At 40.5% G+C, this 23,124-nt stretch overlaps 2 protein-coding genes and 1 pseudogene across 2 annotated transcripts in view; 2 read left to right on the top strand and 1 right to left on the bottom strand.

The window, feature by feature from the left end:
- The first annotated feature begins 5,340 nt into the window (after nucleotides 1–5,340).
- LOC134223132 (uncharacterized) lies at nucleotides 5,341–12,822 on the top strand (annotated as a pseudogene).
- A 3,041-nt stretch (nucleotides 12,823–15,863) lies between these two features.
- Nucleotides 15,864–23,124, bottom strand: part of LOC134223131 (uncharacterized) — a 120,155-nt gene continuing 112,894 nt past the window's right edge. The window contains exons 10-11 of the mRNA XM_062702270.1: nucleotides 17,413–17,507; nucleotides 15,864–16,968 (exon numbers count right to left, since the gene is read on the bottom strand). Coding sequence (XP_062558254.1) covers nucleotides 16,951–16,968; nucleotides 17,413–17,507 — 113 coding nt within the window. The 3' untranslated portion in view covers nucleotides 15,864–16,950. The remainder of the gene's footprint in view (nucleotides 16,969–17,412; nucleotides 17,508–23,124) is intronic.
- LOC134221406 (putative nuclease HARBI1) lies at nucleotides 19,250–20,351 on the top strand. Its single transcript, XM_062700596.1, has 4 exons — nucleotides 19,250–19,377; nucleotides 19,442–19,880; nucleotides 19,939–20,079; nucleotides 20,217–20,351. Exons 1-4 carry the CDS (start codon nucleotides 19,250–19,252, stop codon nucleotides 20,235–20,237), a joined length of 729 nt encoding a protein of 242 aa, XP_062556580.1. The 3' UTR covers nucleotides 20,238–20,351.

Below are 23,124 nucleotides of genomic sequence, written 5' to 3'. Positions count from 1 at the left end.
GCACACGAAACTGCGCATTTGCTGGGAGCGATTTGGTTTTGATTTTTGTTATTTAATTTTCAAAGCCTACTTTCCATTCCAATGACCAAAAAGCTCACTCATTTAATTTATTTAGTTTACATCTAAACAGATAAGACTGAATCAACAATTTAACGCCACAATACACAGTTCGAGGCCGCATCTCTCCATCCTCGAATGCGCCCCACGCTCGCCACCTGCCGGGTCGGAAGCGAACACCATCTTAGCAGGGTTACTGTCCGGTATTCTTGCAGCATGCGTTGTTCATCGTACTGGGCGAGCTCGTTGTTTATTCTTCGCCGCCACACATCGCCTTTTTATACACCGCCAAAGATGGTCCTAAGCACCCGTCTCTTAAATACTCCGAGTTCAGACCGCATCGTGCTTTCGTGCTGTGCGGTTCTTTCTCTCTTTGCGGAAGGAAGTTTTTAATACTACCCGAAGCTATTTTAATTTCAGCGGTGCTTCTTAGCGCTATTTGTACCCACTGATCCCGTTACGATCTTTGCAAGGACCCGTGCCTTCGTTTTACGTTGGACCCGTTTGCGGAAGTAAAATTCCGACAAGCGGTGGTAATCCTGCAGGGACACCGTTCTGGGAAAAAACTCTTAGAAGGTCACGTCTCCACGCTCAGCAATGAGTGTTAACAGAAACAAGAGGAAAAGAGAGTGTCTGAATGCTCCACTTCCTTCAAAGAAACAAGGTTTCAAGACCGTCCTGCCCAAGCGCGGAAAAATAGAAGGAAGCTGGAGAATTCAGATATTCCTTCTAACTCTAATATCGGAAATAATTCTTCTCCAATCGAACTGAGCAATCAGTTCGATTTGATTAATGATGAAATTGAGCAAATCGAATCTATCTCTAGCCCAGGTGATTCGATTCATGCGAAAAAGCAAAGGATTCCGCCAATTGTGGTATCTGTTGCCGAGTTTTCTGGCTTCCGGAATGAGATTTTGAGTAACCTTCAGGGGATCAAGGTTTCATTTCAGATTGCTAGGAAGGGTGACTGCCGCGTTTTGCCGGGATCCTTTGACGATCGCAAACGTCTTCTTCAGTATTTAACTGAGAAGCGCCATAAATTCTTCACATACGACGACAAAACTGAGCGATTGTTCAAAGTCGTTTTGAAAGGTCTCCCAGTGATGACAAATCACTGGATGATCTTAAAATGGAAATGTCTCAATTACTTGGATTTTCACCAGTCCAAGTAATTAAGATGAAAAAGAAATCCCATTCTGGTACTTCCCAGAGGGGCATTTCTCAAGAATTTTATTTAGTTCATTTTAACAAAAGTGAACTAAATAATATGAAAAGTTTGGAAAAGGCCTGTATTATGTCTCATGTTCGTGTTACATGGGAACATTTCCGCAGGCCTGGGGGAAATTTCCAAAACCCTACCCAGTGCCGTAAGTGCCAAAAGTGGGGTCATGGAACCAAACATTGTCACATGGATGCTAAATGCATGATTTGTGGTGGAACCTCTCACGCCAAGGACGCATGTCCTGTGAGAGAAGATTTCAATAAATTTAAGTGCGCAAACTGTGGGGGCAATCATAAATCCAATTTCTGGGAATGCCCTTCACGCAAAAAAGTTTTGAATTCCCGCGCAAAATTGATGACGGGAAATTCCAATCGGATCCCAGATTCGACGGGTAGAAATTTTTCAAACGCTCAAATTTCGAAACCGGTTACCGGTCGAGCAATTCATACCCACCACAATTCACAAACAAATTTTGCCGCTCGTCAACGGGTAGCAAGCACTTCAGTAAATTCCAATTTTTCCAATGTACCTACGTATGCAAACATCACTGCTGGTAGACCAAATTTCTCTTCTCAAAATAAGGTTTATACCCATGTCCCAACGGAAAATAACGGTCATGTTGCCGATTCAGGTAGCATGACTGCTTCCGATTTTGATTTTTTAACTGAACAATTGCATCACATGATTGATGCAATGTTCAAAGCAAATACCATTCCTGAAGCTGTTCAGGTTGGTATAAAGTACACACAAAAAATTGTTATCGGACTCCGTTTCAATGGATCCAAATAATTGTGTGAAAGTTCTAAATTGGAATGCCCGCTCTCTAAAGGGTAAGGAAGATGAATTATTCAACTTCCTTTCAGTTCATAATGTGCATATTGCCATTATAACTGAAACGTATTTAAAACCAGGACTCTCCATTAAAAGAGATCCAAACTATTTTATCTACAGAAATGATCGTCTTCTTTTTCAAAGTTTTTTTTCAAAAATTAACTTTTAAAAATCACATTGAAGGCCTTCAAGCCAAATGTAACAAATATATTAAGTGTCTATATCCACTTATAAACAGAAAATCAAAACTTTGTCTTAAGAACAAACTTTTGATTTACAAACAAATTTTTAGACCTGCCATGTTGTATGCTGTGCCAATATGGACTAGTTGCTGCAATACCAGAAAAAGGCACTTCAGAGGATTCAAAATAAAATTCTGAAAATGATTCTGAAGTTGCCTCCGTGGTATAGTACCAATGAACTTCATAGAATTTCTAATATTGAGACATTGCAACAAATGTCCAACAAAATAATTTCCAATTTTAGACAAAAATCGTTGCAATCTTCTATTGCAACGATTAACTCCTTGTACCCTTAGTATAAAATAGGTTAAGTTTAATGATATGGAAATGCTAATATCATCTTCCAAACTTGGACGTACATGTTCATGATAGCATTAGAGGCGAAAGTATAGAATTGATAGCTCCGTTAGGATACGGCAGGCATGAAGAATGTTTTTATAGAAGTCGATTTGAAAGCGAGCGGAGGGCAATATTTGTGATGGCACATATCGCACGACCTTCCTTCTGCCAAGCTCCCGTATGAAGGGGGAGGGAAGAATATCAGTGTGGAAGCTGATATATCTCCACTGGCAAAAGGAAGGTGGTTTGACTTGCTCATATGCCATCGCGTGCGGAAGGATTTGCTATCGACGAGTACTGTCCCCAAATTTCTAATATGACATCAGCATTTAGTCGAATAGGATTTTTATTGCACAGTTCTATTTTCTCATTGCACGCGATGGCATATGAGCAAGTCAAACCACCTTCCTTTTGCCAGTGGAGATATATCAGCTTCCACACTGATATTCTTCCCTCTCCCTTCATACGGGAGCTTGGCAGAAGGAAGGTCGTGCGATATGTGCCATTGCATATTGCCCTCCGCTCGCTTTCAAATCGACTTCTATAAAAACATTCTTCATGCCTGCCGTATCCTAACGGAGCTATCAATTCTATACTTTCGCCTCTAATGCTATCATGAACATGTACGTCCAAGTTTGGAAGATGATATTAGCATTTCCATATCATTGTAAATCGTTTAACTTCACGTAGAAGTAACACACACGAAATCATTAATTTAGGTTAAGTTTAGTTTAAGTTGAAAACATTGTAATTCCTACATGGTTCAATTCAACCAGAGGAAAAAATTCTAACTGCCAGAGGCAATTGAAATGTATTAATAATAACTAAAAGCGTAACATAGCAAATAAGGATGATAGTGTTAAGAAAACACGGAACACCTAGTCTAAGAGATGAATGCATGTATTAGATAATTAGCAAATAAAATTAGTTAAAAAAAAAAAAAAAAAAAAAATACTCCGAGCGCTTTCTAGGAGAGATCGACTATGATGTTGATATTTGAGGTTATGGCTTTCAGTCTTCTTATGCTCAAAAACGGGTTTTACGTTTTTATCCGACGTTTCGGTTACATATATTGTACCTTTATCAAGGAGTCTGTGGACAATGGTGGATTATGTAGTTTTGATGTGATATGATGCTAGCGGAATTGAAACTCGTCGACCGTGCCACGGAAATGCGGTTAAAAACGTACAAAGCTACTTCCCCACGAATATACGGTGCCCCAAAAGCACACAAAGAGGGCCTACCACTTAGACCAGTGGTACCGTGTATGACGTCACCGTCGTACACACTGTCGCAATTTGTGGGGAAGATCATTCAAAAATCTATCGTCGGCAGGTACAACGTAACTGATTCGTTCAGCTTCTGCCAATTAATAAACAACGTGCAGCTTCCTCCCGACTACGTTCTAATATCCTTGGACGTAGTGTCACTGTTCACATACATTCCCAAGGACTTAGTGATACGTGACGTCATCGACAACTGGGACAACTTAAAGAAAAACACCGACATCAATTTTGACTTACTCCTTGGACCTTGAGATTACCGATTTCTGCATAGACTGTAGTTACTTCCGGTTCAAAGGGAAATATTTCCAACAGGTGTTCGGAACAGCGATGGGTAATCCACTTTCCCCCACCATTGCGGACCTAGTAATGGAGGCTCTTCTGGACACGGTAACTGCAAGAATCAACTTCCCAATCCCGGTACTGAGAAAATACGTAAACGATTTGATTCTAGCGGTACCCAAGGAGAAAATTGAACAGGTGAGAAAATCATTCAATGACTACCATGACAAAATACAGTTCACGGTCGAAACTGAAAAAGACGGTCGAATTCCGTTTCTAGATTTACTTCTAGCACGACAGAACGACCAAACAGTCAAAACAGAATGGTACATGAAACCCATAGCATCGGGTAGGTTTCTCAATTACCATTCTGCACACAACACGAGACTGGAAGTCAATGTAGCAATGAATTTTATTCAACGCGTCAAAAAATTCTCCACCAACATCGACACAACACAAACACACAACATATTTTTATCCCAACTGAAATTAAACGATTACCCCACACGAGTGATTAATCGCCTAATCGAACGATCACGAGAACGACAAATAAACACCACCAACAACGATGACATCACGGCACCAAACGAGACAATATACAGATCTATGGTGCACGTGAGGCAGTTATCAAGCAAAATACAAAAATCCTTGAAAACAGATTACCCAAACGTCACCTTTAGTGCGAAAAATTAGAAGAGCGTCGGCAACCGGTGAAGGACAAGATAGACCAAAACGACCGATCAAACGTCAAATACAGGATCCCATACGAGAACTGTTCAGCCTGTTACGTGAGGATGACGTCAAACAAGCTGAAAACAAGAATTGTCGGCCACCGCTCCTGTTCCAACCGATTACAAACTATGTGGGATCAAGGGAAATCAGCATAAGATCAGGAGGTAGCAGCAATGCGAGAACGAACAGCGTTACACGATCGAAAACCATCATGCTTTCGCATTCGATCGCACACAAATTCTAGACTCTAGTCTTAAGAAACAAAACCTACACCTTCTAGAAACATGTCATATTATAAACACACAGAACACAGTCAACAAGCGCATAGACACAGACAACCTCAGCAGTACGTATGCCGGCATACTTCACACATTCAAAAACAATCAGTGTAATAGAGCAAACAGACAGACAGAAACCCCATCACAACACAGTTCGATACGTGGCGCTAAAAAAAGTACTACACGATAGTTCCTGGTGCCCGGATAAATTCAAATTTCGCAGCCCCTACCGAAAAATAGAGGGGGCGATGTAAGTAAATTTATGAAGACCACCTACACAGTGAGTGCGCCTGTTACAATCAGTGTTTCTCCTTCTTTGCAGTTAACATAAAGTTGTGACAAAACGTTCTATCACAGAGAAACAGACGTCTCACTCAACACATGTTCCATCGTTCACTTTTTTAACGGTGGATTCAAATTTTTGTAGGTGGTCAATCGACCACCGATAGCGCTTCCATCGGATTTGCTTGTGTTTGACGTTTGCACACTATCGCCATCTGGTTACCGTTTGGCCACACACACTGCATTTAGCACTGGGCGATAATGCTTCCGTGACGATGATTTTGATTGCATATTGTTTTAAGTGAGACGTCTGTTTCTCTGTGGTTCTATGCTAAGACAATGTAACAATAAAACGGGACTTAGTTAGTAAGTAATCCTGAACATACACAACATACAATATATGTAACCGAAACGTCGGATAAAAACGTAAAACCCGTTTTTGAGCATAAGAAGACTGAAAGCCATAACCTCAAATACTGCAAGTCCTCCTCGACCATTGTCCATGTTTTATGTCCGTAGAAGACAACCGGTCTTATCAGCATTTTGTACATGACACATTTGGACTGAAAAATGGAGGGTTGACACCAAGGAAGGAGCGCCCAACATAGCTCTGGTTCCAAAAAGTTCCTTCCAAGTTCCTTCCAAAGCTTCCACGGGTCGTCCGATGACAAAAGACCGCTGGTAGTGCAGCCTGGGTATTGTTGTCCTTTTGACATCAACTAGCGTGAGAAGGTACGTCTCTAGCGTCACCAGGAGGTGCGGATGAAACAGCGTTTGCCTGGTACCCAGCGGCTGATTAACGAAATGCTGTATCGCGTCAGCTATACCTAAGGTGGCAGACCCACCAGCGCGATGTAGATAACGCGACCCCGACTTCCAAGTACCACGAAAAATGAAGATAGAAGAAAAAGAGAGCGTTATTTTTGATAACCGATCCGGCAACGAAATAAGGACTATGATTGGAAACTCGGTACCTGGAATGTCAAGACCCTAAGTGAACCAGGACGAGTGAGCCTTCTGAGCTCATTAGCGAACGAATCTGTGTGTTGAAGATACGGGACTAATTCTTCAATTACAGCCTAATCAACGTTTACGCACCGACAAACGATAAATCCGACGACGTGAAGGACACGTTTTATGAATGTCTTGATAAAGCCTATGGAGAGTGCCCAAAGCATGACGTGAAAATTGTTATCGGAGACGCTAACGCTCAGGTCGGTAGAGAGGACGTTTTCCGTCCCATTATTGATAGGGAAAGCCTTCACTCCGTTACCAATGACAACTAGTAAATTTCGCTTCTGCCAGCTGGATGGCCATCAGTAGCACCTTCTTAGCACGAAAGAACATCCGAAAGCACACCTGGAGACACCAAAATGGTGAAACTTGCATCCAGATAGACCATTTTCTGGTGGATGGGCGCCATTTCTCGGATGTTATCGATGTGCGGACATACGTGATGAACTTATTGTAAACATAAAAAATCACGAAAAAAAAAAGATGTGCGGACATTCAGAGGTCCGAACATTGACTCTGATCACTACCTCGTTGTCAGTAAAATTTGATCACGGTTGTCAACTGTATCGAACGAAAGATCACAGCGGATGATGCGTTACAATATCCAGCGATTGTCGGCGGAAGGAGTATCGGTTAAGTACCGCCAGAAGCTCGACGAACGGATAAGTGCAATCAACGTTAGCGACAACATCAACGATCTATGGGGGTCGATCCATGGAGCGATGAGCACAGAACGAGAAGTGGTAGGCACTGCACAGAGGCGGTTCAGGATGGGTTGGTTCGATGTGGAGTGTCACAGAGTGACAGACGAGAAGGACGTTGCCAGAAGCCGGATGTTGGTGTCGGGTACCCGATCGAATAGAGATCGGTACAAGGAAGCAAGAGCACCCGAAAAACGAACCCACCGCAGGAATAAAAAACAGTACGAAGAACAAGTGATTAGTGAGGCGTAGGAAAAAATGGGCAGAATGATATGAATGATCTCCCGTCATGTGCAACGACCAAGAAGGGAATTTGCTGACAGATAAAACCGAAGTGGCTGCCAGGTGGAAGCAACACTTCGCGACTTTGTTGAATAGTGGAAGTGACGGTACAGTGCGGTAAGACGCGCGGCTACAAAGCAAGACCATGCTGAGGGTGGCTGGGTTCGATTTCCGGTGCCGGTCTAGGCAATTTTCGGATTGGAAATTGTCTCGACTTCCCTGGGCATAAAAGTATCATCGTGCTAGCCTCATGATATACGAACGCAAAAATGGTAACCTGGCTTAGAAACCTCGCAGTTAATAACTGTGGAAGTGCTTAATAAACACTAAGCTGCGAGGCGGCTCTGTCCCAGTGTAAGATGTAATGCCAATAATAATAATAATAATAATAAGAAGAAGACGGTACATTAGTGAATAGAATTGATATTAGCGACGATGGACAAGAGTTGTTTACACTAGATGAGGTTAAAAAAGCTTTTAAAGAGCTGCGGGTATGGACCAGCTCCCGGCTGAACTTCTCAAACACTGCAGTGAACAGCTTTATGAAGTTCTGCACCATATTATGTCGAACATATGGGAAGACGAGGAATTGCCTGTTAGCTGGTTGGACGGCCTCATTTGCCCTCTCTATAAGAAAGGGCACATACTGGAGTGCATCAATTACCGAGGAATAACCCTCTCTAATTCGGCGTACAAAATTATTATATTGTTCAACAGATTGAGACCTGCTTTCTTTTGTACCACATTTCATATGGGGTCTTTCTTTCTTCCAGAGCACCTGTTGGACTTCGATTCATAATGTAGACTGCTGTAAGGACAGCTCACCCCACATACTCTTCGGCAAACCAGTATCTTGCAGAATGGATCGAGGCTTGTCTAACAGAGTGCGATTTAATCGCTCCGCCACACCATTCTGCTGCGGTCTATACGAAACGGTTGTCTCCATACGGATACCTTCCGTGCGGCAAAACTTCTTGAATTATTTTCCAGTATACTCCCCGCCATTGTCGCACCGGAGTCTTGACACCTGAACTGAAGACCTAATAAGTGTTCTTCAAGCGATAGAGATCTCAGATAAAAGAGATCAAAGCAGTGGCAGAGATCTCACAGAACAAATCAAAATGAGACAGAAGTTAGCGTACATGCAGTTTGCGAAGAGAAGCAGGATCAAACACTGATTTGTTTTTAAACACATTCAGGAATTAGGCTTTTTGGTGAAAATGTTAGTTTATGTTGGGGGGGCAAAACATCATCGTCTGTGCGAGTGCAGAGTAATCGCGTGCCTTCCTAATAATTGTTGAGAGATCGCAGATGGTACAGTTTTTACAGCGCAACAGTTACTTGCACTCGCCTCGAATTGTGTAGGTTACTCCCACGCTTGTTGTTGGAAATGAAAAATTGATTTCCTAGGACCGTGACAGATTGTACGATTTGCTTTGAAGTAGTGTCTGTTTTGTTGTAGGAGTTAATATCCATGATAATAATGTGCAATTGAAGTAATCTAGAAAAACGAATTTTACCAATCAGTAACCAAGCATACTCGCATACTATAGTGCTCTCTCCTATCGATAATGTATTTTTAGCATAGTAGTAACAGAAAGGACTACAGTTCATTGGATTTCATAAATCAATCATAACGAAGTTTCCATGATTCTATTTACTCTAGATATTTGTTAATCCCTGATCCATCGTAGCTTAGCATCAATTGATATTTGAGTAGTACGTAACAATCATGTTGTCCTGAATATTGGAATTAGTATTATTAGTGATAATAACTCATGTAGCATTAGAATATAATCTCATTTTAACGATTCGAAATCATGATAATAGAAAGAAATGCAACTCTCCAACATAAACTAACATTTTCACCAAAAAGCCTAATTCCTGAATGTGTTTAAAAACCAATCAGCGTTTTAATTCTGCTTCTCTTTGCAAACTGCATGTACGCTAACTTCTGTCTCATTTTGATTTGTTCTGTGAGATCTCTGCCACTGCTTTGATCTCTTTTATCTGAGATCTCTATCGCTTGAAGGACACTTATTAGGCCTTCAGTTGCATGAAATAAACAACCCCAAAGAGCGTAATTGTCCCGGAATCTAGAATTGCGTCATATTTGTTTTATTGCAGCCCAGTATTTAAACGGCCGGAAAATGCCCCGAAAACAAACATCGGGCTACGTGGTATCTACCAGCACTAGAATCCTGACCAGCGCAGGTTTGCATCAACCATCGAAGGCGAATACTGGCGAAGCGAAAGCCAACGACCAGATTGTTACGTTCGATAATTTTGCCAGTCACAGTGGAGTCGCTGAACCGATGTCTGAGGAGGAATTTCACGAGTTCAGTTCAGCAAACGACAGAATACGCATTAGGGTGCAACCGACAACGACAACCCCTAAAGAGGGCATATCCACTTGGGTCCTTCTCAGTGAGAGCAACTCGCCTACTACTACCGAATCAAAAAAGAGATCTTCACTACCACCAGACCACATACCACTGCCACGACTAGACGAACAGTGACCACCAGTGCGCGGAAACCGCTCACTACTGCAAGGCGTCGGACAACGACAATAAACACTCGAACGACAACCGTTTCGGAAGAAAAGAAAGACAAGAACAATAAGTTCATGACCAGAATCAAGGTGACTGATGGACCGAAACCAAAATTGGAAGACAAACTAGATACTATAACCAAGAAAGCAAAGAAACCTTTCACGCCAACGACCACGACAACTACTGAACTGTCTGTGACTGAGTCTCCTCTTGGACCAACCGCGTCTGATGAACAGAATTCCTTGGAACCTAAGGATGCTCTGTTTGATTTGCCAGAAAATAGATCACCGTCCAAAGTAGCAAAGAAGAAAGTTACTCGGAAGCCAGCGGCTGCAGCTAACAAGAAGAAACCAGCTCCCAAGAAAAAGAAGCCAGAAGTGAAGGACGCTGCTCTTAAACCGAGTGAAAAGAAACCACCTGTGAAGAGCAAGCCAATGACCACTCAGATAATGAACTATCTCTCCCGTGAAGTCATGCCAACAGTTGGTGTAGGCTTGGTAGGGCTGATGATTACTGCAGGATTAGCATCTTACTTCCTTGGTAGTCCTTTGACAGCTGCATTGCGGCGATCCGACGAAACTAATCGCAAAGACGATGTCTACTATTGAGTAATTCTCGCTGAAACCGGGCCACTATTTGCATGAGGTTCTTAAAAATGCCTAAATTTATATTCTTTCGAAAGCTTTCGGCGAGTATATAAAGGATCCGAGTTAAATTCTTCAGAAAGATGAACCCTTCGTTAGTTATACACGAAATCATTTTAATGGACCCCTCGATTTTTGTCAATTCTTGACTCACCAAAACTGTCATAACTCCAACATTTCTCAACCGATCATAGAGATCAGCATATCGTTAGAAAGAGGAAGAGTGTATCCTCAATTTGCAATAATAACAATGGGGCAGCCATATTATATTTGGCCGCCATCTTGGATTTCTTTTTAAAAACTATTTTTCCGCCAGGTTCGCAACCACCGATTTTGAATATTAATACATCGATGGAAAGCTTAGCTTATATTGTGCATTGTGTCCGAAAATCTCAGGTGTATGTTTTTTCTATCAAAAGTTATGTACGATTTACCAAATTATATTTTGAAGGGCCATCTGACCAACGAACATTATTTTTATGGTTAATATGGTACTACGACGTCAGTTCCTTGATTTCATACACTATTCTAAGCCAAATATGTTTCAAAAATGAAAAGCATATCTACAACAGTATTTCATTTGAAGGGCTCAAAAGTTTTGAGCATAACGGAGCCGTATTGAAGTTATTGTATTAAATAATTCAAGAATTTTGGTATTGGTAAATCGTACATAACTTTTGATAGAAAAAACATACACCTGAGATTTTCAGACACAATACACAATATAAGCTAAGCTTTCCATCGATGTATTAATATTCTAAATTGGTGGTTGCAAACCTGACGGAAAAATAGTTTTCAAAAAGAAATCCAAGATGGCGGCCAAATTCAATGTGGCTGCTTATATTTTTATTATTGCAAATTGAGGATACACTCTTCCTCTTTCCAACGATATGCTGATCTCTATGATCGGCTAAGAAATGTTGGAGTTATGACAGTTTTAGTGAGTCAAGAATTGACAAAAATCGAGGGGTCCATTAAAATGATTTCGTGTATAACTAGCGCGGGGTTCATCTTTCTGAAGAATTGAACTCGGATCCTCAATATACTCGCCGAAAGCTTTTGAAAGAATATAAATTTAGGCATTTTTAAGAACCTCGTGCAAATAGTGGCCCGGTTTCAGCGAGAATTACTCTATTCCAAAATTGAAGATTACGCCACATCTGATGGCCAGAACGAGGAAGAAGTTTTCGGCAAATTGATCGCCGGGATGCCAGAACGTTTTTACTACCGTAATACGTTGAGACGACGAGTGAGTCAGCCAGTGGGGACTTGTCATCAATATGGAAACTATCACGTACAAAGCTATTCAGTTAATAAGTACCCTCAAATCAACTACCGTAACCAGCCGCGTCCATCTTATGCAGGAACGCCAAAATGTGCACCAATTATAACCGCCAAGTGCAGGCCAAGTCTCATAACGAATTCTACTATAATACTCCACCGAGCTTTTACACCAAATCCAGCTCTCCCGTTTATGTAGCTCCGAAAAGTACAACCTTTTTACCTAGCACTACCAGCAGCACTAATGTCCCACTAACGAGCGCGGAACCCGTCTCAGAAGAAATTTCCCAAGACATTTCTGAGCAAGACCACGAACTGCTTCCAAACCCAAGGGCCTACACTGCAAAGCATAGCCCGGAACATCACGCTCAGTATGTCGTTGGAAGTGTCTACCATCAGGACAACAGTTTGATCGACATCATCACTTCCGCCTCTGTTCCTGAGCACGGACCCCGACGCCGAAAGCGTGACATCACTAGTGCGGAAAACGAAATCGTTAACGAAATCGACAACGAAATCATCGGAAGTGATGATAGAAAGCCAGAAGAAAAGATAACCAGCACAAGTGCTACAACAACGACCGCCACAGAAATCATGGATATGTTCGTCCCTACGACCGAGGGTGAGACAGGAGAGGTCAACCCTGTTCCGAGCTGATCCGGAATACCGTCAAGATGAAACTGGTCGTAGGCATCAATCTGCTGCAGCACGTGACGAGTCAGTTCCAGTGATATCTGCATGGCGTCCAGCATCGTGTCGAAGAGCACTTCAATCAAACCAGCAGCGTGGTGCAGCATTGACATCGGCCTCTGATACTCAGCTGCTTGGCATTTAAGACTCACTCAGTGCACAATATGCGAATGAGAAAGTACGGTTCTTTATCGAAAAGAGTATAACTTCCGGGTACGAGTTTGAGGACTGAAATCTCGTTTGTCGGAGAACTGGCTCGTCGTTGGAAAGAAAATTGAGAAAATTCCCTTAACCCCCTTATCTTTATTGTCTCATCTTTCGACTGACTTATCAAACCAAAACTTAACCAAAAATGGGTAATGAGAATTCTTTCCTGATTTCGTACCGAATTCGAATACTAATCGAAGTAGGTGTCGTAGCCAAGCAAATCCGTCTTCCGATTTACCTTTTACCAACGAAAACAAGCGCGGAACACCGAAGGATAATTCGCATGTTCACGCCTCAAAAACATAACACTGAATGATCGTTTATTTTCACCGTTCGAATCATCTAGAATTCCTGTCAGCCTACTGAGATTGAATTTCAAATTTCTTCTCATTAGCTTCTTAGTATGCTGGCATTTCAAATGCCAGCTACGATTGAATTTCAAATTCGTTATCATTTTTTCTATTAATGTCATTTTTAAATATTTTAGTTTATTTCATTATTTCATTATGTAAAATCCATGGCATATTTGTTTCGGTGTAAAAAGTTGAATGGCTTGTTGCTGAAGGCTATTTTGAGACGGATATTCACATGTGTACCATTTTTATTTAAAATCCCAGTTATTCTGCACCTTTTTCAGTGAAAAATAAAACGGAAACGAAAGAAGGCAACCGACATAAAGTAAAACAAATAAGAAACATGGCGATGGTGTTGTGAATTTTATTTATTTATTTATTTTTTTCGACATCGTTGTACATAAAATTTATGGTGTTTTATTCTTACTTCTAACCGATAATACATGGAAATGAGTTTACTTATTGTGTCTGTGGAAATAAATTATTTATTTTAATACATACACATATTGGGTGTTCTATAAATATAATAAATTAGGAAAGTTGACGCATATTCTTGCTAGAAGTTAATCAGTCCAAAAGAACGAGAAATTCAATATTCTATCGAAGTAGCACCACACAGAACTCCGGTTACAGAATATTGCTTTAGGTTTCATGCAGTGTCTATGCTTTCGTGAATGTATGTCCGAAAATCCTTCAGAACATCGGTTCTCAATCCTGGGCTTCATTCCAGTTAACGAAAAATACAGCATAAGTCGTCAAACGGTGCAAATGTTGTTATTTTAAAAGTTTAGTAAAAGTTTTCATGTTTTAAAAGTCACACGACAATTTGTTGACAATTTCTTCTCTACCTGATCAATTATCAGAAGAAGATAATTTTTTTTATCACTTGAAAAACGAAGTTTTGCATTAAAATAACAATTCTTTGCATTACAAATAGCACGAGCTATCGATTCATTAACCGTCCACGTGGAAACTAAAATTTTCGAAAAATCGTTTTCCTTACATTTTTAATGGTTGAGCGGCTATCTCTATGGTATTAAAGGGATTCGAATTTACAGTCTATGTTGTTCAAACATTATTTTTGTAACTGTCCCATGTTTCGGTTGTGTTTGGCAACCTTCTATTCTCAGAAGAAGGCGAAACATCAGGCAATAATTTTTTGTTTTAACCACATGAATTGTAAAGCTGAATCCCATTACATAATCTTTTATGTTGTTAGCAATGATTTATTTTACAGGCAGCTTATGGTGCCTGCACAGTGCACATATTTCTTGTCTAGATGGGAGACGTCGGGTCTGGTCTGTTAAGAGTCCCATCCAACACCAGCCCTTGCGCTACTGCGGTAGGCCGGGCATTTAGCTAGTATGTCGAATAATAACCCGGTGATCTAATGACACCTCAAATTTTTTCTGCGCCTAATCCTTCGATTCGAGCAAATAGACCATCGTAAAATGGCTATACTGCCGCTAACCGCAAGTCGAGCACATCTGTATATGGAGCCCCATATACAGATGTACTCGACTTGCGGTTAGCGGCAGTATAGTCGTCCATGAATGACACATAATAGCGCTTACCGTTCCACGTTGTACACATCAGAGTGGTTGAGCTCCAACGGTCTACATGAACGTCTATCCACTGCGTTGTTGAACGGTTGTCTCGTTTGTCTACTTGCCAAGCAAATTCACACAAACATCTATAGGGCCCTCCTTAGCCGTGCGGTAAGACGCGCGGCTACAAAGCAAGACCATGCTGAGGGTGGCTGGGTTCGATTCCCGGTACCGGTCTAGGCAATTTTCGGATTGGAAATTGTCTCGACTTCCCTGGGCATAAAAGTATCATCGTGCTTAGCCTCATGATATACGAATGTAAAAATGGTAACCTGGCTTAGAAACCTCGCAGTTAATAACTGTGGAAGTGCTTAATGAACACTAAGCTGCGAGGCGGCTCTGTCCCAGTGTGGGGATGTAATGCCAATAAGAAGAAGAAGAAGATCTATAAGGCCAATTTTGAATTTTTGATTCCGTTTCAATCATCTTGTGCTTCCATAGATTCTTCAGGTTCGTCTCTCCCGGGTGGCCATACCGTCGATGCCACAATTCAAAGCTTTCATTCTTCTTGTCATTGTGCTTGCTAAATTCTTGCTGTCAGGGTAACACACATCCAAAGCATAGAGTTGGGAGAACCATCCATCGTTCACACCGCGAAAATCGGAAGACTGCGGTGGACCAGGCACGTAGCCAGAATATCGGATAGTAATCCGGTGAAAATGGTTCTTCACAACGATCCGACGGGCACAAGAAGGCAAGTTGCGCAGCGAGCAAGGTGGATCGATCAGGTGGGGGACGATTTGCGGACCCTCCGTAGACTGCGTAGGTGGCGACGTGCGACGTGCTTTTATGTAATGCACAGGCCACTCCGGCCTTAGTGTGAGCAAATTAATAAAAATAGCTTTATTTCCCATTACATTGCTCCTGCGTCACGCTAAATAAAAATGCGTTCCAGTTTGGGTTAGGGTTATACTGCGCATGCATTTATGATTCTCCAGCAAAAGAATTTCGGAAGTAATAAATATAGTTCCATATTTCGTAAAGTTTTATTTATCGAATTCCATACAGCATAATATCCACAGGTTTACTCCATACAACTATTTCCCCAAACCCTTCCCCATTAGTGCATCGTCGCTTCAACTCAATCACCGGCTTCCTTTCTTGCTACTTGGACTTATGGCAAATGCAATTGAGTGAGTACTGAATGTGACTTGTGTGAGTGAGTTTACTTTGATCTGTTTTGGTTTCTGAAAAGTAATTGTTCTGTCTGTTATACCACCGTTCAAAATGTATGCAAGTATTGTATATTTTACATATCACATCCAATATGTTTTTTTTTTCTTTCCGGTACAGGGATACTAAACACTCATCTTAAACAACTAAATCTATGAGGCGCGTGTTTTCCGTATTCTTGACGTTTAAATATTCTATTTCAAGTAATCTCTGGCCGGTTTGTTACAGGATAGACAAATTTACACCGGTTTTGTGTGATAACAGCGTTAGGATGATTTTTTCTTTCTCCGATTCGTAGACTATTTACATTTCAGACGCAGTGTGAGATATGAACCGATTTTGTTGGCTGAGATCCTACCACGATGAGCTGAATTCCGACGATCAAAACTATGGTGCAGTTACAAAAGCTATCATTTGATGCCTTTTCGTAGAAATTTTTCTAATTGTGATGGTACATACACGTTTACGGGCACATGACACAGGGAGCATCGGTGATTAGGAAGAGGGAAAATTTCGAATCAGGGACTGTTGCCAATTGGAGAGACCATTGAGAATCTCGTTAATGTTTTTGAGTACTGCCAATTTATTTTCACTTCTTAGGATTTTTTGAAAATTCTTATCGTGTTCATCGCTTTCTATAGCTCACTATACATAAATTTCCTTTGAAAGTCTGACCTTTTTATTGTAATTTCAATATTAGAAATAATTCTTCTGTTTGTTTCCGGTATACATGTCATGTTAAATTCTCATTTAGTCATGTTTTGTTTTCTGGGCAAAACGAAACTTTGAAAATATTTCTGTTCCATAAATTTCTTATATAATTTCAACTAAAACTATGGCACGTTCAGCTGACGTAGATGAAGATTTTTTGGCACCTTTCTTGAGTCCGAAACTTTGTTTACTGAGTAATTTTCAACTGTTTGAACAAAGAAGATGTGGAAAAGTTAGAAAACGTAAATCGATCAATATCATACAACTATTACTATATTTTCGCTCATTATAAAATGTATTAGCATCATCTGTTTTTATAACTCTTATACTTAATTTCATAGGAACTTTGGTTGCATCATTTCTAACTCAATTGAAAACTAGTAGAAAGTACATTCTTAGTACGTTTACGCTGCCTAATTGAACTAATAAAGTGATGAATATTTCGTTTTCTTAAAATAAATAGCAACTTTTATTTCTCAATCAATGAATTCCACTAAATCTCTCGAATCGTTTAAATAAAAATAAAATATTCAAACAAATGGCACGTGTTTGCAATGAAAATAAGATGAATCTTCTCAAAACCGAAACAGTGAAAAACAAATCCTTCTTATGAGCTTTCCATTTTGAAATTTTTCGACATCATTCGTACCGTGTTTTTCAGGGCTTGCCGCTTGTTGCAGAACCAGATCCGAATCACCTCCCGCTCGTAACCCAGCTGGTGCGCCAAACCAGTGATTTCCGTTCCTGGAAAAGAAGATATAACTAGTTTAGCGCTCTATTTTTCTAGTGTAAATATAAGGAATCGGGTTTTTGGGTATGAAAAAATCAGATTTTTTTATTATTCATTTTAGTTATTAGTTTTTAGATCCTTTTTAGGCTTCGAAGTCTATGATCACGGGCACCTGAGTTCTAGATTTCCAAAGTTAATAATTTTGTATGAAAGACGGCTTTTACCAAGCTAGTTACATGTCACAGTTTTTCATGGATTAGATTTGATAGAGATTTCGCTGAAGTCAACATGGTGCGAGTCTCGGTAACAAATGAAACCATAGCATATTCTCGACGCTCTTAGAATATTTGTATCCTAATTAACAAGGAGCGTCCAACCTAGTCCATCCTAGTTTCAAGAAGCATATACTAAAAAAAATGTTTTTGTAGGGGAAGACACTCCAAACGCACAGGTAGGAAAAACCAGAATTTTCTGCATTTGCACGAAACATCTTGACATAACATTCCACAATGTACTACGCGTCTCCACGCGATGTAGCAGCATAAAGTCTCACCTAATCATACACGACGGGACCGCTGCGCGATTCTATCGCTTGGCGACTGTGATTCTGTCGCGGTTGGCATGGAAAGTGAAATGGAATAATGCTCAAAGATCCAAACGCGGCGACTAGTTGTCGACATCGCGGCAATGAAATCGCTTACGTCTGGGAGAACATTAAGAACGCTAGAGGTGCTGTTGCTGATAAACATGATTCAACCACAGTATCCCAGATTATGCGTAAAAGGTTTGGTCGATACCTTTAAGAGCAATCCTTAAGGAATCCAAATTTAAATCCACTCGCGTTTTCAATACAGAAGCAATGCACAACTATCATTTTTATTATTTCAGCTTTGCTGCATCGCAGCATGCGTGGAATCATAAAAAATACAGTTGCGCATAGTTTACGTAGGTGTGTTCTTGAAAACGCTAGTGCATTTAGTTTTGGATTCAGTGAAGATTGTCTTTAAAGCCAAATTTATTGTTTTGATTTGTTATTCTCAAGTATAAAATTTGGGATACTGTGATGAAAAAACATTTATCTGCTTAGCTTAGCTTAGCTCAGACTGACTATACATATCAATGGTTGCTACTCCGTGAATGATGAAAAACATGTTTATCTGGCACATAAAGTACCGTCTAGAACGAAACTTGTTAATCACATGATTTGAAGCACTATTAGCGATCTAATACTTGTGTTTATTCTATGTGCCGTGGGAGTCGAAACGACAATTTCCGTCTCGTTGTCCCGTGACAGTTTTAGCTCTATTCCGAAAGTCGACTCGCGTGAGGTGAGAGATTCATTTCATATCGAGTGAGAGAATGAATTTCCAGAGTAGGCGGTGTTCATTCACATAAATGTCAAACTTCAAGAAGTTTATCGGAATTCTATGATTATGGCTTATTTTTTAAACAACAAAGTGCATTTTTATTTTAACTCTTTTTAATATCAAATTTAGGTTGGGAAAAACTTATGAAGGATATTTACAAATGTATATGTTTTATTTCACATCGTTTGAAAAATTTTCTACTGATATATTACTGAATTTATTTTATCATTTTGATGGTATGACCTAATTAAAGTATAAGTCATGTTAATAAAATATGTCTGAGAATTTGTTTAGATTTTCTAAATGTAACAATTTTTATTAGTTACTGGTGATTAGCAAATACAGTAGGAAATTTTCCATTTTAGTAATTGTTTAAATGCAGGCATAAAATGAGCTGTGTAGAATACTGGTTCAGTGATGACGAGAGTGATTCCGGAGAAGACGATTCCGGACCTTACCGTCTCGAACGACGAAGATTGAGAGATATAAGTAATCCTCTGGATCTCCCACACGATTCGTAAGTTTCTGATAAGGTGCTGTCGATTAACTTCATAACTTAACTTCATTGTTCTCAAACTCAGGTTTATGGAATATTTTAGAGTATCGAAAGAACTCTTCAGATATTTACTGTACTTTGTAGAAGATAAATTAGGAGGCGTTAAATCTACGTCTGTTCCAGCGACACTGAAATTATCTGCTGCACTGCGATTCTTCGCCGAAGGAAGTTACCAGAATGGTGTTGGTAACGATATGTTTGCCGGAATGGCCCAGCCGACGCTGTCAAAAATCTTGACGTCTGTTATTGATGTTTTTGAAGCAGAACTCTGTCCCACAGTCATACAGTTTCCAGTGTCAGACGAGGAAAAAAGTGAAATCAAGCGTGGATTCTACGAGAGAACCGGATTTCCAGGTGTGATAGGATGCGTTGATGGCACACACGTAAAAATTTTCAAACCGATGAAAGATATCCAGCATCTTTATTATAACAGAAAAGGGTTCCACAGCTTAAACGTAATGATAGTAAGTTTCTTGAACCTATACTTTTCTACCATTTTTAGCATTTTTCTGCATATTTTAGGTCTGTGATCATCAACAAATCATTCGATACGTGAATGCCAACAGCCCTGGTGCAAATCATGATTCGTTCATATGGAACAATGATCCGTTAGATGGAGTGTTACACCAAAAATACCTTAATGGCGAGCGAAATACATGGCTTGTAGGTGAGATATTTGTTTTCTCATAAAATATACACATAATTAGCCAATTTCGATAAACCAATTCCCTATCCTTAATATTCTTCTCCCAATTGTTAATTGTATTCTGAAACATATTTTTATTATCTTTTTGATATAGGCGACGCAGGATATCCTCTGAAGCCATACTTAATAACACCATTCCGAACTTCCGTTAATGCACCGAATTCTTCAAGACAAACCAAATTTAATGATATCCATTCAAAAACAAGGATGATAGTTGAGAGAACATTTGGTGTTATGAAGAATGTTTTCAGATGTATTTTAGCAGCTCGACAATTGCACTACAAACCAGAAAAGGCAGCGAGAATTGTGAATGTTTGTTGCGCATTGCATAATTTGAGAAAACGTTTTAATGTGCCGGAAAATCACATACAATGGGAACCCGAAGATGATCTACTAGTTGAAGCTGACTATGGCGAAGAAAATGATATGGCAGCGAGCGAAATACGACAAGAAATTCTGTATAATATCACATGACAACTTTCGCAAATATGGTAATTAGTATAACTAGTATAACTAGGCATGTTATTTACTTTCGTTTACTTTAAAGTTCATAAAAATTTGAATTTGATAATATGAAATCAACTTGTTGGAGTTCTATCAAAACATGGAAAAGGAATAAAATAAGTTCGAAAACCGATTTATATATGTGAGTTCTAATTACTTCGGATCCCTGGAAATTTCAATCAATCAATTGAAAATATCACTCAATCATATCTACTAGTTGGTGCGGACACTTTTTTCTAGACCTCTACATTCCAACTGGAACTTGGTGCTTTCAACTTGAGTCACTAACTGGTGTGGATTCATTTGAACTTATTTGATTTTTCATGCGTAAACGAGAATGCGCATCAACTTTCGTTCGAACAAGCGTTCGTACGTAATCAAGAATACGGGTGTATAGCACATATTAATCTGATTTGTGTACAATAGAAGACATTTGAAGAGCATCAGGGAACTTTGGTCTCTTCCGGAGAAGTGGTCACTTTATGAATGGTTCTGAATCCCAACTTTTAGGATTTTTTTTCCAGTCGTATAACTTAACTTGTAATCAATAGTTTTGCCTTTCTCGTATACTAAGTACACGTAAAGGCTACATACTCGCTCCAAAAACTAACTTTTCATAGAAGGCCCGGATACCCATAGTGCTATATACCAATCGACTCAGTTCGACAAATTGAGGTGATGTGTGTTTGAGTGCATGTTTGTATGTATGTGTGTGCGTGTTTGTGCGCAAAACGTCGCAAAACGTCGCAAAAATTTTCATTCATTTTTTGGCATCCTTAACCGATTTGTTTGCAACAAGTTGCATTTGTTATTCGTACCAACATCGTCTTTTTATATCCGTATCGCGGAGAAAATTTATTTGCGATGCCTCTGAACGAATATGGAAGCATGATGGCCAGTTTTGGGCACACTAGAACCGGTTCCGGGACTCTAGCTGGGGACACATATCAGAATACCTTCAAATATATCATGAGGCATGTCAATCATCAGCATTTTTTGCGAATGTTAAATTATAGGAAACATCCCGGGACACTTGGTAACGATTCCGGAGACCCTGTGGAAGACTTGAATCCAGTTTTTGAAAAGAACATAGCATGTGACATATCAAACTTCATGATTCTTCATGACAAAAATGTCGGATAACATTTTTTTTGGTATTCATACTACTTCTGGCCACTCGAAGGATTTGAAGTTCGTTTACAAGACTTATGTCCAACATCACCAAAGTTATTAGTTGTACACATATTTGAACTTTCAAAATCAGATCCAGAAAAAAAACAATGGCGTGACGGTGCGGCGGCGTGGGTCAGCGTAAGCATATTTAGAGCATTAAAAACTCTCCGAAGATCCTTCAGGAATCCATCTAGACACTCCTCCAAAAGTTCCTTCAGGAATTTCTACTGAAAGTTCCTCCAGGAATTCCTCCGGAAGTTCCTCCATAAATTCCTCCGGAAGTTCGTCCAGGGATTCCTCCATAAGTTCCTCCAGGAACTCCTTCGGAAGTTCCTCCAGGAATTCCTTCGGAAGTTCCTCCAGGAATTCCTTCGGAAGTTCCTCCAGGAATTCCTTCGGAAGTTCCTCCAGGAATTACTTCGGAAGTTCCTCCAGGAATTCCTTTGGAAGTTCCTCCAGGAATTCCTTTGGAAGTTCCTCCAGGAATTCCTTCGGAAGTTCCTCCAGGAATTCCTTCGGAAGTTCCTCCAGGAATTCCTTCGGAAGTTCCTCCAGGAATTCCTTCGGAAGTTCCTCCAGGAATTCCTTCGGAAGTTCCTCCAGGAATTCCTTCGGAAGTTTCTCCAGGAATTCCTCCGGAAGTTCCTCCAGGAATTCCTCCGGAAGTTCATCCAGGAATTCCTCCGGAAGTTCCTCCAGGAATTCCTCCAGAAGTTCTTCCAGGAATTCCTTCGGAAGTTCATCCAGGAATTCCTCCGGAAGTTTTTCCAGGAATTTCTCCATAAGTTCCTCCAGGAACTCCTCCGGAAGTTCTTCCAGGAATTCCTTCGGAAGTTCCTCCAGGAATTCCTTTAAAAGTTCCTCCAGGAATTCCTTCGAAAGTTCCTCCAGGAATTCCTCCGGAAGTTCCTCCAGGAATTCCTTTGGAAGTTCCTCCAGGAATTCCTTCGGAAGTTCCTCCAGGAATTCCTTCGGAAGTTCCTCCAGGAATTCCTTCGGAAGTTCCTCCAGGAATTCCTTCGGAAGTTCCTCCAGGAATTCCATCGGAAGTTCCTCCAGGAATTCCTTCGGAAGTTCCTCCAGGAATTCCTTCGGAAGTTCCTCCGGGAATTCCTTCGGAAGTTCCTCCGGGAATTCGTTCGGAAGTTCCTCCGGGAGTTCCTTCGGAAGTTCCTCCGGGAATTCCTTCGGAAGTTCCTCCAGGAATTCCTTCGGAAGTTCCTCCACGAATTCCTTCGGAAGTTCCTCCAGGAATTCATCCGGAAGTTCCTGGAGGAACTTCCGGAGGAATTCCGGGGGGAACTTTTGGAGGAATTTCTGGATGG

This window comes from Armigeres subalbatus, chromosome 3 (assembly GCF_024139115.2).
Source record: "Armigeres subalbatus isolate Guangzhou_Male chromosome 3, GZ_Asu_2, whole genome shotgun sequence".
Lineage (NCBI taxonomy): Eukaryota > Metazoa > Arthropoda > Insecta > Diptera > Culicidae > Armigeres > Armigeres subalbatus.
This window is presented reverse-complemented; position numbering and strand designations above follow the sequence as displayed.

Coding starts and splice junctions, on each gene's coding strand:
- LOC134221406 (XM_062700596.1), top strand. CDS start 19,250: ATGAGCTGTGTAGAATACTGGTTCAGTGATGACGAGAGTGATTCCGGA. Junction 19,378..19,441: donor CTGGATCTCCCACACGATTC/GTAAGTTTCTGA, acceptor TCTCAAACTCAG/GTTTATGGAATATTTTAGAG. Junction 19,881..19,938: donor ACAGCTTAAACGTAATGATA/GTAAGTTTCTTG, acceptor TGCATATTTTAG/GTCTGTGATCATCAACAAAT.